Source organism: Bactrocera dorsalis, unplaced genomic scaffold (assembly GCF_023373825.1).
Source record: "Bactrocera dorsalis isolate Fly_Bdor unplaced genomic scaffold, ASM2337382v1 BdCtg011, whole genome shotgun sequence".
Classification (NCBI taxonomy): Eukaryota; Metazoa; Arthropoda; class Insecta; order Diptera; family Tephritidae; genus Bactrocera; species Bactrocera dorsalis.
In genome coordinates this window covers 21119-39913 of record NW_026038062.1, presented here as the reverse complement: position 1 = coordinate 39913, position 18795 = coordinate 21119, and the positions used below count along the sequence as shown (strand labels likewise).

The 18795-nt window shown below is 36.6% G+C and overlaps 1 protein-coding gene across 1 annotated transcript; it reads left to right on the top strand.

Moving 5' to 3' along the window:
* Positions 1–1268: 1268 nt before the first annotated feature.
* LOC105231583 (probable multidrug resistance-associated protein lethal(2)03659) lies at positions 1269–18680 on the top strand. The gene is made up of 11 exons (XM_019992194.3): positions 1269–1426; positions 2516–2686; positions 6247–6332; positions 12253–12412; positions 12582–12954; positions 13103–13872; positions 13972–14811; positions 14878–15386; positions 15463–16241; positions 16309–16725; positions 17892–18680. The coding sequence occupies exons 2-11, from the start codon at positions 2610–2612 to the stop codon at positions 17928–17930; spliced, it is 4050 nt and encodes a 1349-aa protein (XP_019847753.3). The 5' UTR covers positions 1269–1426; positions 2516–2609; the 3' UTR covers positions 17931–18680.
* Positions 18681–18795: the final 115 nt, after the last annotated feature.

Below are 18795 nucleotides of genomic sequence, written 5' to 3'. Positions count from 1 at the left end.
CCTAACGCGAAATTGTCTGCTTACCGTAGTGTTCTTTCAATAAATCCATTGATTTATGCGATGTGGGGAAGTAACGCCGTCTTGTTGAAACCATTAAAATGAGCTTCAATTTCAGGCATCAAATAGTTGGTTATTATGGCGCGTTAACGGTTGCCATAGACGGATACGTTCTCACCGGCATTATATTTGAAGAAATACCGTTTCTTTTCTGGATAAAATTACAGCTGTTGAATCTCTTAAATGCGGCAATTTTGGTTGTTTACATACCCGTTGAGCCAGGAGTGACCCTCATTGCTGAACAAAATTTGGCTCCAAAAAGTCTGATCTTCTCGGAATTTTTTAGTAGCCCATAGAGCGAAGTGATGTCACTAGGGAAGGTCGACGGGCTTCAGTTCTTGCGCAAGCTGTATTTTGTACGCTTTCAATTCAAGATCTCGACGAAAAGTCGTTCCATACATCAGTTCAAGTTGCTGCGAACGGTGCCGAATCAACTCTCCAGGGTCTTCGAGTAAACTCTCAGCTACGGCTGAAGTTCTTCACAGAAAAATTCATATCTCGCTTCCAACTACTTGAAAAAATATCTCGTTTCTTAAATTTTCATACTTGGAGAGATTTTCTTGGAGGTATCAGGCGAAAATTCGATTCTTTTATCCTGCCTAGTATATAACAAAGTGTAGTCTGCTTGTCCAAATTCATTCTTTATGAAACCCACTCTTTCCCTAGAAAATTATATGTTAGAATAGTTTTGAAAGTCTCCTTTACACAGCCTCAAGATGCGAACTTGAGATTCGATAAATTGGAGAACAGTCGTGAAAATATTTAGCACCGCTGATGAAAATCCTCTGTACGCTTATTGGATAAGAGAAAAAATAAATTACCAAATTTGCTCCAAACTGAGCAAAACGGCACCGCGCTTACACCTTTAACTCAAAAATTTTGTAATTGTCATTCTTAAAGCTGTGAATTTTCGCAGAGAAAACGTTAAAAGCCAGAAATAAGAGAGTTGTCATGGACATGCCACTGACGCTATAACAAGCGTGTTAGCGCAATCGCTTGCATAATAACTCCGTCAAGCACCACAAAATTGCTGACTAAGCACGCATATTTAGATACTAATATTAATATTGACATTAGCAAAAATCATCGAGTCATTCTAAAAAATAAAATAAAAGCTTTTTAGCAATGTTCTTGTAAACAAAATAAAAACGCAAAAACGCAACTAAGAGACTCGGCTGTGAGTGAATACTCCGAAATTTAACGATCCAATGATCTTGCACTTGTGATAAGAGCGCTCACCGGCCGGTATAAAAGTGCGGCGCGTCTACTCTTCAGTAAGAGTCTTGCGCGAACGGTTAGAATGTGCGGAGCGCTCTTACTATTGGCAGAAGGTTCTAAATAGTGGCAGCACGCGCATTGGTAGTAAAACGTATGTTTTATTTTCGGCATCAAGGTGTTAATAAAAAAAAACTTGCTTGAATGAATTAAAGTTCAGTGAATTTTCGGTTGACGCTGTTTTATATGCACATTGTAAGACAAAAAGCATTATGTGGTGGTGAAAGAATAAAATTATCTTGTTGTTGTTTTTTTTAACTTCACTCTTTTACAAAATCTCAATGAAAAAAAGTAAATTATTCAGTCAACGCAGCGTGTTCCAAATACATTTTGATTGAATACATGTACTTACAACGTTCTGAAACAATAAAAACTAAGATAAATGACAAAAAATACCCGGAATCCAAAAGACACGCAAAATTTGCATAAGAAAGTGCCGAAAACAGCGAAAAAAAGTTGTATAATATATTGTTAACAATGTTTTTATTTACAGTCAGTGCTGCATTTTTAATAAAAATCTAATTTGTACGTATGCTTGTATACATATGTATGTGCTAATCATATCGACTCGTAAACGAGATTGTTTTAAAGGGAAAAGTGACTTGCAATTCTACGTATTATAACAAATATTTTTGCGATATCTGGAGACAAGTTAGACGTGATCTGGTGTGCTGACAATACAATTTTTTTTTTTTTCAAATTATGACAAAATAAGTGCTGCACTAAAGAAGTTCGTAAAAGAATAGGTTTAATTTGTATTTGAGATTAAAGCCGAAAAGTATTTTTTTTTAGAAAAATACAATTTTTTTCATAAAATGTGTTTTTTTTTAATAAAAATTATTATAAACTATGAAGAATTTTTTAATAAAAATAAATTTTTTTATAAATTTTATAAAAAAATAAATATAATTTTTTCCATAAATTTTATAAAAAAATAATAAAAATACATTTTTTTCATAAAAATTATTTTTTTTAAACAAACCTTATAAGTGTAACAAAAAAGTGTTTTCAAATCTAAAATTGTTGTTTGTGAATTTTTAAAGCAATATTTTATTAATAGTTTTGGCTGCAATGCCAGTGGTCACGCATACATTTCTCACATGCAAATAAATATAAGAAATATGCTTATTTTCTCTTATCACATTTGGAATACATTTTTTTTATCTTCACTCTCAAATTGCAGTTAAGGTTTAAGTGTTGTGAATTTAATAAAGCATCCAAGTGTCGAGCAATCACTGCCAATTTGACAACACGCGACGACAACCAACCACGCCGCCATGCAGTCGTTTAAGGCGGATGAGTTGCCGCAGAATCCGCGCGAACGTGCCAATCCACTCTCAGTGCTCATGTTCTGGTAAGTGTTGAATTATAGCATGAAAATTGCACATACATACATATATATTTATTATACAAAACGATAAATGTAAATTATTCAATTTTAGAATATGGTATATAGTACAGGGATTTACAATAAGAGTGATGTGATTTCTTTAACAAAACTAATTGTTAAGGAAATTCGAATATTTTTATTTAATGTGAAGAACAATCGACTCTGAATATAAAATCATTCAAATGGCCTCCACGACTTTTTTGCAGGAACGAATTCGGTGAACTCCATTTTCAAATACTTTTTCTACTAAATCAATCACGTACATATGTCATGAATAGCACGTTCAATATTGACGTCTAAAGCTTGAAGAGAGCTTTGTTTATTGCTGAAGACCAATGACATCAAATAACCTCACAAGAAGTAGTCGAATGGTGTGAAATCACATCTGGGAGATTACAATTTCTTGAAATAATCGAATCTGCAAACTTTTCTCGCAATAATTTGGTTGTTGCACGTACTGTGTGGCACGTAGTATTGTTAGCATTAGATGTTGTCAAGGTCAAGTTCTTTCAATTGCGGCCATAAAAAGGTGGTTATCATCGATCTATACTCAGTTATGCATATATTCATTTCGAAAGAAGAACGGACCACCAGACCAAAAGCACACTAGACTGTCAATTTAGGTAAACCAAATGGTGTTTCATGAATAATTTATAGATTTCCTTCGCACCAGTATCGATTGTTTATTTACCGCACCAATCAGATGAAAGTCAGCCTTATCAGAGAAGATTATTTTCGTAAAAAAATCGTTATCGTTTTCAAATTATTTCAAACCAAAATCAACCAACACTTTTACGGTGGTCTAATGGCTTTAGTTCTTGAGTGAGAAGAATTTTATACGAGTTCAAGCTCAAATCGATACTCAAAATTCGCCAGGTTATGGCAGTCTCAATTCTAGAGAATGTCTTGGAATCGCCATATTGCGATCTTCAACAACACTAGCTTGAACGGCAGCAATATTTTCATTACGTCGAGCGGTTCTTTGTCTTATTGGCACTTAAACATTATGTAAAGAAAATGTGTGCTCGAAATTTTCAACAATTCGACGAATAGCGAAGACAGGTGGAAAACAGTCGAAATGGTAAAACCGCGCGAAAAGTTGCAATTGGAGAAATTGTAAACCTTACTAAATACAATAAAAGTAAATTACAGATCATGATATACTAAAAAAAAACGACTCTTAGAAATCATATCATCCCTATTGAAAAACCCGGTATATGCAGCTAGTTAGCTACGTGACTTCTCTTGCCTAGTTTAGCTACAAATGTAAATGGTTACATACACAATTTCATGTATGTAAAAGTTAATTATTTATAAATTACATACTAAGTAATCAGTTGAATGAAGTTCATGGATGGTTGGGATGATAGGTACGACAATCACATTTCTTTTGAGTAATCCGAAAATAACACAAATCACCCTATGAGAATCTCGAAGGTCAGGTAGGCTCTGAAACCATCAAAAAATTATCACTGGTAATCTTTTTTTAACAAATTCATGTCAGGAGTCTCGCATTGTTTGCGACAGTACCTAGAAGATATCCAACTACCACTTTTAATCGGCTTAACAATAAAGGATAAACAATTAATTATAAATATGAATTATAACGTTGGGAAATTTTTGTATTACATAATCGTTTCCAAAAATAATTATCTTCAAAATTTGCAAACAACAAATAAAGAAATGTTAAATTTATTAAATAATATCTATAAAATAAAAATCTTTCATTTATCAATTAAGTACTATGGACTTTGAACGTGGGTAAATTTTCTGAGTGGGAAACCGTTATCGATTGCATGTACACTTTCTTACTTACGTAAACGTTTGTGAATATTTGGTAAAGCTTTTTAAGTTCAGTGCTTATCAAAAACATTATCTGGCGATAATATTCACACGTATTTTTCGACAACAACATTATAAAACGGTGAAAATGTACAGATTTGAAAAACCGGGAGCTGATAAAGCATTCGACATCTTTGTGAATTGCATATCATTGCTAATCATTATTTTCGTTAACACATTTTTGTTAGAGGATTTATGATTTATTTGCTTTTACAGCACACCTATACACAGGTGTAGGTACATCTATAAGCTATGGTCATGGTAGTTGCAGTGGGTAATTAGACGGTTTTGCTAAGTCATCGCCTAAATTAGTACATATTTTATACCCTAGACATACACAAAAGATGCCGTGCAAGAACTTGATTTCGATCTTTCAGGTTGTATGGCAGTTATATACCATAGCGATCGGGTCTGAACAATTTCTTCGGATAAAAACTCATGCCAATTTCCTGAAGATATGTACATATAGTATGTATATCGCCAAATGAAAAAATTTTCCATACCAGAACTTGATTCCGATCGTTTAGTTTGTATACCAGTTATATGCTATAGTTGTACGATATCGGCCAACAAATGAGCAGCTTTTTGGGAAGAATTTCAGATCGATATTTTAAAAATTCTGGGACTAGTTCGCGTATGTACAGACAGGCGAGCAGATAGACATGGCTAAATTGACCCAGCTCAGTATGCTGATTATTTAAATATATATAGACTTTATAGAATCTCCGACTTTTCCGATTCGGTGTTACAAACATTGTGACAAACTTAATAAATCCTGTCCAGGGTTAAATATACATACGAGTACATATATGTATTTAGTGTGGTAAATTTTCTTGAAGTAATTGTTCTTCAATTCTTACCCGTAAATGGTACTTTACCGCATGCCTGATGGATCGAGATTTCCAGTGTTTAGACTTAATTATCAGGTCTTTCGATTAGCGCCTAGTTAATTCTTTATCTAAAGACCAACGTGATGAGATAAGGTGGGATGATGGTAGACTTAAAGTTAAAAAACGTTGGAGGATTTTCAACCAACTAATCCTAAAAAAAACGTTAAGCATTTAGAAGATAATCTACAATAGTTCCGTCCTACTGCTAAAGTTACTACGGTGGCTACTAAGCCACTATTCCAAGTTAGATAACGGCTTCATCTTGATGAAAACTGGAGCCGTTTTAGTGTCTGATCCGTTGAATGTGGGCTAACTAAATCTGCTATGTGCAAAAGCTTCCAGTGATAAGAAATGAAAAAATAAACGGACGGCAAATCCGGCAAGGCATACAATATCTAGGAAGATACGAATATGCTTGTAACAAGGTTACCTAGACAAGTCTTATGAGTTAGCTAGATGCGATAGAGAGAACTTATGAAATTCATCGAAAAATGTGCTTTTTTCTTTTACTTCTATGTTAAGAATCAATTAATTGAGCGAATATTTGTTTCTGTGGAAAAATGATTACTAAAGACGACGTTATTTGGAGATAAAACCCTTCAACTTTCTCATATTACAGATGAAGTAAACATAACATTGTAACGAAAGAGCAAATACACTGAAGCTTTAATTGTAGTTATAATTAATTTATCTTATCACTACTATTCTGTAGCACTTCACGACTATTACAACGCAAGATAATTTATGATAAATAAATTTACATTAATAAATGTTTAATGTATTTCGTTGTAGCTTTACGATGCCTGTCTTCTTCAAGGGCCGCAAAAAGACTTTGGATGAACGTGATCTTTTTAGAGCTTTAAACAGTCACAGATCAGGTAAATCATCATAAACGGTATATTTGTATTGTATGTACTTACTGCTTTATTAAACTATCTCAAGTGCAATGTGGATAATTAAATTAAAGTGTACAATGAAATGTGGGACCCTAATAAAGTCATAAAGTAGCCATAAAGCCATAAATAAACTCGTATATATAAAAGAAATTGTTGGCTAAACCTCGCATGGGAGGTTATCATATTAACTGATTTTTGTTTTATTGCAATTTTCGTACACAAATAAAGAATGACGTATTTTCGAACCATTACAAATACCCAGGAGGAAAGGGAGCAATTTCTGTAATGAGTATATATATCGCTCATTTGCTGCAAGACCAGCATAATTCAAAAAACGTGAATTTTGAGTTAATGCTGCAGAATTGTTCGTTATATCATACTTCATGTTGAGTGAAAAATTCATATGAATACCTCTTATATGCTCCGCTTGAGAAGAGGTGTAAGGTTGGAGTCACCGTGTAAGGTTGTAGTAAGTTGAAAACTTTAAACTCGTTTTCTGAAGAATCGATTTTTTTTGACTTATGCCGGTCTTGCAGCAAATGAGCGATATGTATATAGTATATGTACACAAAATCTAAATAAATTTGAAAGAACGGCAGTATCAACCTATCTTGTTGCCCTTGAAAGCGCTAAAAAAGTGACTTTGAAATGAAAATGTCAATTATTAACCACTTTTTGGTTGAGAGATTACTAGGCGGTTTACTTATACAGTTTGTTTTCCTAACGGGCATGTATGTATGGTATTATATGACTTTTGTATGCAAATAAGAACCCCCCACATATGCAAATATGTCATTCGACATGTTTTGAATAAAATTATATATTATTATGTGTACATAAATAAATATGTATGTAAATATATATGTCAGATTCCTGAGAAATAATGCCGGCAATGTAATTTATTACCGGCACATTGTGGAGTCAAAATATGATATTATGCCACACTTGAAATTTGCCTTCAAGTAGGTACCACCGAAAATCAGCTGAGTAAATATAAAGAATGCAACTGATACTGCTATGACAAATGCTTTGGTGTTTCTATAAATGCATACAAACATACTTAGAAACATAACACATACAAATTCATCAAAGTAAGCTCGGGTTTTGTTAACCGAAACGTTTTGCCTTTACCATTTAATGAACAAAGTATTAATTGCTTCTTTATAATGGAATATTAGCTTTGAGTTTTTATTTTTTTTTCCAAAGTGGTATTTAATAACAAAGCATATAGCCGCTTTGCTCTGGTAGTATTCATATGATCTACAATTGAAATGTAAGCACTTCATGCACTTAAATGTACGAGGGTTGTTTGATAGCGATTCGTTGAACGTTTTTTATTTGTCATAACGTATTTCGATTTTTATCGGTAGGTCAAAATTTTACCATTTTTGGTATTTTTTTTTTGAGCCCATGAACATACATACTCGCATTAAATTTAGTTGATATAAAATAAGTCACCGATAGATTCGTTTCAAATGAGGTTGAAGCTCGTACAGGTACCTTCTTCGACTAATTTGGCTCCTTAAGGGGTATTGTACAGTTAGAAGGCCGAAAAAAAGTGAATTTTCCAAATTGTTTTCTGAGAAAACTGTATTTTATGACTAAGTATTAGTAAAAATATTTATTTGGAAAGGAACTACAGCTGATCTGCGGGAGCTCCTCTCAAAAAAGACGTTTTGCGGTGACCACTATATCTCTGAACTGGATCCTCAGAAATAAAAAAAGAAGAACAGACTTCGTAATTAATTGGAGAAATAAGCAAAATAAACTTTTTTGTAAAAAAAAATCGATTTTTTGAAAATTCTATAATCCCTTAACAGCAGACAAACTTGTGGTTGTCTCTAGTTTTCTACCCTCTCACTCGATTCATAGCAATAAACATCATTTCATTTTTGCATGTCAACGGAATTGTTTGCTTTATGATTTACTTATTTATTAGTAAAAAACATAACCAAGTACTTTATTATCTTTGCTCAAGCGTTTGCAAGCAAAAAACGCGCTTTAATAGTTGCCCAAATTTTCTCTCAACTTTGAAGTTTGCCCGCCAAGCGCCAAGACTTTGTTTGCGCAGCGCTGACGCACATTGTTACTCAAAATCCGCTGTTCCAAATGTTTGTGCGTACTTATAAGTATGTTCATATTTAGGCGCATATGTGCCCAAATGTTTATGTGCTGATTATTTGTAACGAGCCATACATATTAATAAGTCAAATAGTAAACATCAACACTTACTTGACTCACACGCGCGTTCTCTTCAACTTAGCACTTCATTCGTTAGTGGATGGGAGAAATTTCAATGCCGCTACGGCAAACGCGCACTCGCCAAATATCGTCGCTAAAGCATTATACCAGAACTGTGTGTACATGTACCAGTATATGAACTTTATAAACGATTGTGTGCTTGTAAATTGGCGCGGCGCTAATTTAGTAAGCAAATTATAGTTAATGCATACAGAGAAGTACTTACATATGACAACATGTTCATCAGCATATGTTTGGTATTGGTTTAGAATTACAACTTTCTTTGCATTCGAATTATCGATTAGGATTTGCCCAATTTGAACACACACATATACATATTTAATTCTGCATTAAGCATATTGGATAGTTTCCATTTATGAATAGTTAAACATACTAGTTGTCTGCAGCGTTAAAGGCAAGCTGTCAATTAAAGTAACATAAGCGTTCATATCCACCCACACATATGGGTTTATTTCTAGGTACACATATACATACATACATATGTATGTTATTACCTTTTTTTTGCCTGTATATCATTCCGTGCTTGATATGGGGTTTAATGAAAAGTATGCTAAAATAATAGGGAAAGTTTATTATCATTTGAAAGAGCATTCTATGGCATTTATTTTTTGAAAATTATCTCTTTCAAATGTTGGCTGCAGCTACGTCTCAGATATTCTATCCGTTGAGTCCAATTTTCGATGACTCGTTCGAGGACTTCGCCTGGTAACTGGCGTGATGCTTTGCTTGAAGGCCTGAATCCAACCGGGATTGTCATCATGCACTTCAGAGTTTACATATCCTCAAAGGAAAAAGTCTAACGGTGTGATATCACACGATCTTGGTGGCTCATCGACCGGCCCAAAACGTGAAATTATCTACTCACCGAAGTGTTCTCTCAATAAATCTATTGATTGATGCGATGTGTGGAAAGTGGCGTCGTCTTGTTGAAACCAAATATCACCGAGATCACGAGCTTTAATTTTAGGCATCAAATAGTCGGTTATCATGGCACGATAACTGTCACCGTTGACGGTTATGTTATCACCGGCACCCTTTTTAAGGAAATATTCACCGATGATTCAACCGACCCACAAACGACATCAAACCTTAGCTTTTCTGAATGAAATGACAGCTCTTGAATCTCTTCAGGTTGTTCTTCGTTCCAAATGCGGCAATATTGTTTGTTTACACACCCATTGCGTAAAATGTGCCTCATTGCTGAGCATAATTTGGCTCAAACTTTGGTTTATTTCAATATTTTGAAAATGTTCTTATAATTTGTGCTTGTTATAATTGTATATTCATTCATTCATCCATTCATCATTTCTTCAGTTTTGCGACATATCGATTAGATCCCGAATTTTAGAAGTATGTTATCAAAATTAGTTAGTCGGTGGGTAGAAGCCGCTGAGGAGAAGAGAAATAATGCGCTGAAGGTTGCTGAAGGCGTGTATTATCAGGAAATATCTATAAACTTCAGTGTCATGTGTACTTACTACTTTAGCGTTTTTGAAACCGAGGTTGTCGCCATTAAGGTAGCAGTATACATATCTACTGTGCTTGAGTGCAGCATTCTTCAGAGAAGTGGCAGCCTATTCTGATAGCTGGGCGACGACACTAGCCTTGAACTCACTACATAAATGTACATTCAAGAATGTTAAATGTCAAGTTAAAGAATGTCTAAGCTTTTTTTCTACTTATAAATTATCCAGATCTGATACTGTCGGTTTTGATCAGACAATATGTCAATATGTTTAGATCTCCACCCTCACTTAATTGGCTTTTTAATACTGATAATCCCGATAGTTGTTTTATCGAAGACCTGTATAACAAAGTTTTTGCCTTTGACTGACAGTTAAAACGCAATCATTTATTTACAGAAAACACTTTCACAAGTTCAAACATGTTGCTAGATTCAATGATAATAAAGAATCTTATCATACATAACCATTTTAGAAATCATACTAATATATATATGTATGGTTTATTTATAAAATATTAAATGCTAATATCATATCTTCAGTGTTTCAGTCATAACAAGTGTGATTATTCACTTAGTTTCAAGCAGAATCTTTAGCTCCAGGAAATATAATATTAAGTCCCAAGTGGATCTATTAAAAGTAGTAAAATTAATTACGACTAGTATATGTATGTTAAATAGGAGTCCAACAAGAAGCCAAAATCTTATCCACATATACATATGTATGTAGATGTATAACCACGTAACCTATTTATCACCCATCGTAGATAAAATATACGTATATATGTATGTATATACACCGCTCTAATAGATCTTGCGTTTATAACTTTTTACGTAGTTTCGAAATGTATATATACATACATTGTGACAATAAAGTACCCGGAAACGCAAAATATTTAATTTTTCAACAATATTTGTCTTGTTGCTCTCAAAGTAATCCCCACCAGATGTTATACACTTATGCCAACGAGTTTTCTAGTCTTCTTAAACACTTTCCTTAAGCACTTTTTGGGATGACTTTCAGTGAATTTTGTTTTATCTCCTCGATCAACAGGAATCGTGGCTCGTTGCGATGGTGCATTATCATCGTTTTAAATTCCAGCCGTTTTCAATGGATGTTGACCGTCGTTTTCTCCGGAAAAAACTCATGATGCACCAAACCACGAATATCGAAAAAAACAACTAGCCTCGCATTGATTTTTGAGCGACTTTGGCTTGGTTTTTTTTATTTCGGCTCGTTTTTTCTCTCCTTTCCGATGATTGTTGTCTTGTTTGAATGTCAAACTCTCAATCTTATGTTTCATCGGCGGCTATAATGCTCTCCATAATCGTGGGATCGGAATTCGCACGATCAAGCATATCCAAAGAGAACAGTTTACGATTTGTTTAAAAAAAAAATCAGCTTTATCGGGACAAGTCGATCAAGAACGTGTTTCATAACCAGAATATCTACCAAAATCATTCGAACGGACTCGCGAGAAATGTCGAACTCTCTTGTCTTCTCTCTAACACTAGTCTGATGCTTTTCAAACACCATGTCCTTTACTTTTTAATATTTTCATCAGTTGAAATGGTTGAAGGTCGTCCAGAGACATGTCTTAATAATAGTAAAATTAATTACGAGTAGTATACGTAATTAAACAGAATTTACCAAAACAGACATTACCAAAAAATGACTTTTCTAATCTTGAAACAATGGAAAGAATTTCAATTTTGGTTAGAGCGAAGCGGGAATCAAAAAAATTAAAATCTCGCCTTTCCAACACTATATGGAATGACACAATGTTATTGGTAACGCTGGAGTTATACGACTGCAACGACATCTATTGACAAAATACGAAAAGACTTTTTCGACTATCCAATAATATTTAACAAGTTCTTCTTTAATCGAAAAGTTTCCGACTTATCCACCAACCCTGCTGATATCAATGCTTGTCCGCACATAAAATCTGCTACCGCTAAGAAAAATGCATTAATTCGTAAATGAAATTAATATATTCTATGGTGCGTTGCACATAATAAAACAACAATGAATAATTAACGCAATGATCACGTCTTAACTGTGTTGTATCGTATAAATATGAAATATAATCTGTGCACCACATAAAACTGCATTAATCATTAAACGCTTGTATGTATGTATGGCATGTATGTCTATAAGCCTCTCCTTGTTTTCAGCTACGTTGGGAAACAAGATGGGCGTAGCTTGGGAAGCAGAGATCGATAAGAAACGACAAAAGCACCAGGAACCCAAACTGCTGTGCGCGGTGCTACGCGTGTTCGGTGCGCGCTACGCGTTGCTGGGCTTAATTTTATTCCTGCTAGAAATCGGGTTGCGGTGAGTAACATTTCCTGTACAAGTCAGCTGATTATTAGTTAACCATTGATAAATAAGCACTGTCCTCATATTGTGGATACCTATATACATAGACTACACATCCGCTAGTACATGCTAAACTTGAACCAATTAACTATTTATATATGTATGTAATTCTATATTTCTTCAGTGTTACACAGCCACTGTTTCTTGGTGGCCTTGTTAATTACTACGCCAATCCGGCTAAAGACGATAGCCTCAACACAGGCGTTCTCTACACCGTGGGTGTGATAATGTGCAGCGCGCTGAATGTGCTGTTTATGCATCCGTACATGATGTCCGTGCTACATACGGGCATGAAGGTGCGCGTTGCTTTGTGCAGCGTGATTTATCGAAAGGCGCTGCGCTTGAGCAAGACGGCGCTTGGCAGCACCACAACCGGCCAGGTAGTAAATCTGTTATCAAACGATGTGGGCCGTCTGGATACGTCACTCATACAGATGCATTATATATGGCTGGGACCGGTGGAGATAATAGTAATAACATTGCTTATGTATCGAGAGGTGGGTATGATAAAGTAACAGATTTATGAAGCGGCCGAATGTCGCTATCAAAAGTGAAAAGTGAATTGACGGTGACGTGCCAATAACAGTGCAAGTGTCCTTGGACTCATCTCAATTTTTATGTGTTCTTATTTTTATTCAATTTTAGATTGGCGTCTCCTCGCTATTTGGCGTTGCTTTTATGTTGCTCTTCCTGCCGCTGCAGGCGTATCTCGGCAAGAGGACGTCAGTGTTGCGCCTGCGCACAGCTCTGTGTACGGATGAGCGTGTACGTATGATGAACGAAATCATATCGGGCATACAGGTGATCAAGATGTATGCGTGGGAGAAGCCCTTCGGCAAGATGGTGCAATATGCGCGTCGCAAAGAAATGAAAGCCATACGTAACGTCAACTACATACGTGGTATTTTGCAATCGTTCATCATGTTCATGACACGTGTGTCCGTCTTTGCCAGTTTGGTGGGTTATGTGCTGCTCGGTCAGTTTTTGACCGCGGAGAAGGCTTTCGTCATCACGGCCTACTATAATATATTGCGCAACACAATGACTGTCTACTTCCCCTTGGCCATTTCGCAATGCGCCGAGACATTGGTTTCAATAAAACGTATAGAAAAGTATTTGTTGTATGATGAGACCAAAGTGAAGGATCGTTCCGAGGATAACGAACATGAACACAAAACAATAAAGCAAACATATATCATCGAAGAGAATGAAAAAACGCTGACACTAAATGGTGGTCTGAAGCCGTTACAAACGAATCCAGAGGAGAAGCAAGTTATACCGGGCATTGAAATACATAAATTGAAGGCGAAATGGGATCGCTCTATGTCGGAATACACATTGAACAATATCGAACTGAAGGTGAAACCACGTACGCTGGTGGCTGTTATTGGGCCAGTGGGCTCTGGCAAATCAAGGTGAGTGCGCGTTACTCTGTGATGCACTGTTAATGTTTGCAGGCTTTCTGGCGCAATCGCGTATGGAATTTTTTCTTATTTATATTTTCTCACTTTCAGTTTAATACAAGCCATACTTGGCGAACTACCCGCCGAATCAGGTTCCATCAACATACAAGGCACCTTTTCGTACGCCTCTCAGGAACCTTGGTTATTCACCGGTACCGTCCGTCAGAATATACTTTTCGGTTTACCAATGGACAAGAACCGTTATCGCACGGTAATAAAGAAGTGCGCGCTGGAACGCGATTTCGAACTGCTACCTTTTGGCGACAAAACAATAGTGGGTGAACGCGGCACATCGCTTTCGGGCGGTCAAAAAGCGCGTATCAGCTTAGCGCGCGCAGTCTACCGTAAAGCCGACGTTTATCTGTTAGATGATCCATTAAGCGCTGTGGACACGCATGTCGGTCGTCATCTCTTCGATCAATGTATGCGCGGTTTCCTACGAGAAGACATAGTCATTTTGGTTACACATCAGCTGCAATTTCTGGAACAGGCCGATATTATTGTTATAATGGATAAGGGTAAACTGAGTGCAGTGGGTACATATGAGTCGATGCGTAGAAGTGGTCTGGACTTTGCTAAATTGTTGGTGGCGCCCGATCTAAGCGCTGATGCGGATGGTGCTGCTGGCGACGGTGAAAAGAAGAATTTGTCACGTCAGAATAGCAGACAACGCCAGAACAGTATTTCGTCCATGAGCTCCATAGCTGAGTCAGCTGCAGGCGAAGCGCCTACGCAGGTGCAGGAGAATCGTGAAGAGGGTCAAATCGGTTGGTCACTGTATACTAGATACTTCACCGCAAGTGGTGGTTACTTACTCTTCACAGTAACTATGTTCTTTTGCGTTGCTGCGCAGGTTCTAGGATCTGGCGGTGACTACTTTTTATCTTATTGGTGAGTTCAACTTGCAAGTTGTAGTATTAAAGAGAAACATTAATAGTGATTTTTCATTGTTTGCAGGGTAAACAAAAATGAGGGTAGTACAGAAACAGAATCCAAAAATTTTGGCGCTCGCATAATCGGTCGTCTCTATGGTCGCGATGTACGCATAAATAATGAAACGGATCCCACTGACATTTACATATTCTCGGCCATTATTTTGGCGACTATTATTTTCTCACTAAGTCGCAGTTTGCTTTTCTTTACAATGGCGAAACGCTCTTCGATTACCTTGCATAATGCCATGTTCCGCGGTCTCACACGCGCCTCCATGTACTTTTTTCACACAAATCCCTCAGGACGTATATTGAATAGATTCTCAAAGGATTTGGGTCAGGTAGATGAAATTCTACCATCGGTGCTGATGGATGTTCTACAAATCTTTTTAGGCTGCGTGGGCATTGTGGTTGTAATAACGGTTGTGAATTTGTGGAACTTGCTAATTACATTTGTGCTTTGCATAATATTCTATTTTCTACGTGCATTTTATTTGAATACCTCAAGGGACGTGAAACGTCTGGAAGCAGTCAGTAAGTTGATTATAAAATATATCGCATTTTATATAATATTATAATTCATTTTATTTATTCCTTCCACTTCATATAGCACGTTCACCAATTTACTCCCACTTGGGCGCCTCACTGAGTGGCCTATCTACTATACGCGCCTTCGGTGCTCAAAAAACCTTAATAAGCGAATTTGATAATTATCAGGATATGCACAGTTCCGGTTATTACATGTCTTTGACCACAGCTCGTGCTTTTGGTTACTGGCTCGACTGTTTCTGTGTCGTCTACATAGCTGTTACAGCACTGAGTTTTTTCATATTTTCACCGAAGAACAGCGGAGATGTGGGCTTAGCCATAACGCAAGCTATGGGCTTGACCGGCATGGTACAGTGGGGCATGCGTCAGTCAGCTGAGTTGGAGAACAATATGACGTGTGTGGAGCGTGTAGTTGAATACGATCAAATCGAACCAGAAGGTGAACTGGAGAGTAGACCTGGTAAGAAACCACCGAAGACATGGCCAGAAGATGGTAAAATTAAATTTGATAAGCTCAGCTTACGGTATTTCCCTGATCCAAAGTCGGAACGTGTGTTGAAATCTCTAAATCTCGAAATACAATCCTGCGAAAAGGTAGGCATTGTGGGTCGCACGGGCGCCGGCAAATCATCGCTCATCAATGCGCTCTTCCGCTTGTCATATAATGATGGTTCGATAATAATCGACACCAGGGATACCAATGATTTGGGCTTGCATGACTTGCGTAGTAAAATCTCCATAATACCACAAGAGCCGGTGCTGTTCTCGGGCACAATGCGTTACAATCTCGATCCCTTTGACGAATACTCCGACGCCAAGTTGTGGGAGGCGCTTGATGAAGTATGACAAAACTTATTAAGGATATACCATACTTGAGTTTTTATAATCGGATAATATATACTTTTAGGTTAAATTGAAAGGCGTCGTATCGGAGTTACCAAGTGGCTTGCAGAGTAAAATATCAGAGGGTGGCAGTAATTTCAGTGTCGGTCAACGACAGTTGGTATGCCTGGCACGTGCTATACTACGTGAAAATAAAATTCTTGTGCTGGACGAGGCAACAGCAAATGTGGATCCACAGACTGATGCACTCATACAATTGACAATAAGAAGTAAATTCAAACACTGCACGGTTCTCACAATTGCGCATCGTTTGCACACAGTCATGGACTCGGATAAGGTGCTGGTCATGGATGCTGGGCGCGCGGTGGAGTTCGGTTCACCATTTGAATTGTTGACTGAAAGCAAAACAAAGATATTCTACGGCATGGTAAAGCAGGCGGGTAACAGCACTTTCGACAATCTGCTAACAGTGGCACAAAAGGTAAGCTTTCAGTTTATTTATATTAGCAAAATATCGCTAAGATTAGAAACACGCACAGTACTAGGGTAATATTAAGTTTGCCACAATGTGCTGAGTCGAATTAGCCTTGTCGCCCTGTCTGTCTGTATATAAGCGAACTAGTTCTTAAGTTTCTAAGATATCGCTCTGAAATTTTGCACACGTTTTCTCCTCAAGGAGCTACTTATTTATCGGAACCGCCGATATCGTCCAACTATAACATATAGCTGTTATACAAACTGAATGGAAAACTTCTACATTTGACGAGATATTCCTACATAATTTGGCTAGGATTATGGTTTAAAGCAATAATACAGTCTCCGAAGAAAGTGTTCTTCTTCTCGATTGGCCTAGACACCGCTTACGCAGTTATAGTTTACAACTCACCAGTCGTTCTTCCTTTTCATTGTTTGGCGCCAATTGGAGATTCCAAATGCAGCCAGGTCCTTCTCCACCTGGTCTTTCCAACGGAGTGGAGGTTTTCCCCTTCCTCTGCTTCCCCCGACGGGTACTGCTTCGAATATTCTAAGAGCTGGAGTGTTTTTATCTATTCAAAAATGTTCCTCAAAACATTTCTCTCGAAAACTCGTAACACAGGAGTATGGAGCTATGTGTAGAAGTTGATGCAAGTGAGGAAAGTTCTCTGAGCGCCATTTTCTTGGAAGTGGCCAGAAACGATTCTATTACATATGGCTCAAGCAGCTCACGACTTTCGGTCTTATCAAGTATCCTCTGGGAGCTTTAGTGTTGAGCTGAAGAAACCGAAACCTATATCCACAAAAAAACATCCGCTTGAAGGCGAGCTAAAGTGAGAAGGTGAAACATCCCTCCCCAGGTTTGTGCGCTAGGTTTAGGATGCGCCACTTAAAAAACACCTCCAATGAAAAGAAGAAAGTGTTCAGATCAGACAAATATAGCTGCCATCTTAACTGTACAATTCGAATCAGGAAACTTTTTTTTATTATAGCTTCGATGCAACCGAAGTTTTCATATTTTCTTGTTTTTTGTCATAACCGATTTTTTCTTTTTTTTTTTTAATGCCAGTAATATTATAATGAGTTATAAAGAAATTCTGAAATATACAATTTTTTTTTACTGAAAGTAAGTAAAAGCTCTAAACTAAAGCCACAATTTCTATTCTTTTACAGGCGCATGAGGAGAATCTGCGCGCGAAAAAGGATTCTTGACATTTCTCCGTACCGAAAGTGTTCAAAGAATATTTGCTTAAGTTTCTAGAGCCGATATCAAATCATCCTGCGAATGTGCGTATACAAAAAACTCTCACCGAAGCAACGCATCACAAATTTCTCGGATAGCAGGAACCGAACAATGGCGGAGTAAATGGGAGCGAAGCACGTAGATTATCATATCGAGGCTTATTTTTATACAGTACTTAAAACAATTACAATTAAATTAGTATGGTAAATTATTGTTTAGCAAAATAATCAAGACGCTTGTATGCGTGTCTATAGTAACTGTGTGCGTTGAACATGGCAAAATGTAACATAAGTATACACCTACATATCTAAACGAATGCTAATTTTATGTGCCATACCTGGCATGGAAATGTGAAAATTGACCTGAAATTTGCAAATTCTACATATCCACAAACAAAAGTGTGAAATTTAAAGTGTAAATTTATGCTAATTCCAATTGCTTTAGTAAAGATAATCACGATTGAAATGAAATTAAATCAAAAAAAACTGAGACAATAAAGAAGGAAACAACAACCAAAAGTGAACTACACAAACACACGCTAAGGTTGGGCGCGTGCAATAATGAGTTTATAGCTCAGGTCGAAACGCTGTAAGACAGCTTTACTATTAGCATATAAACAAGTACATATACATACATACGGAGCAGCTAACTTTGTGGCATAATTATGTATATTATAAAAGAATTTAATTGAGCAATTTTACTTTTTTTTCTAATTGAAGATAATTGTTTAGCTTGGCCGACAGGAAAAAAAATTTATACACATAAAAAATAACTTACACACATGTATGTATGTTTATAGATATACTACTCACACACACATTTTGTATGCACCTC

Coding starts and splice junctions, on each gene's coding strand:
- LOC105231583 (XM_019992194.3), top strand. CDS start 2,610: ATGCAGTCGTTTAAGGCGGATGAGTTGCCGCAGAATCCGCGCGAACGT. Junction 6,333..12,252: donor TTTAAACAGTCACAGATCAG/GTAAATCATCAT, acceptor CCTTGTTTTCAG/CTACGTTGGGAAACAAGATG. Junction 12,413..12,581: donor CTGCTAGAAATCGGGTTGCG/GTGAGTAACATT, acceptor ATATTTCTTCAG/TGTTACACAGCCACTGTTTC.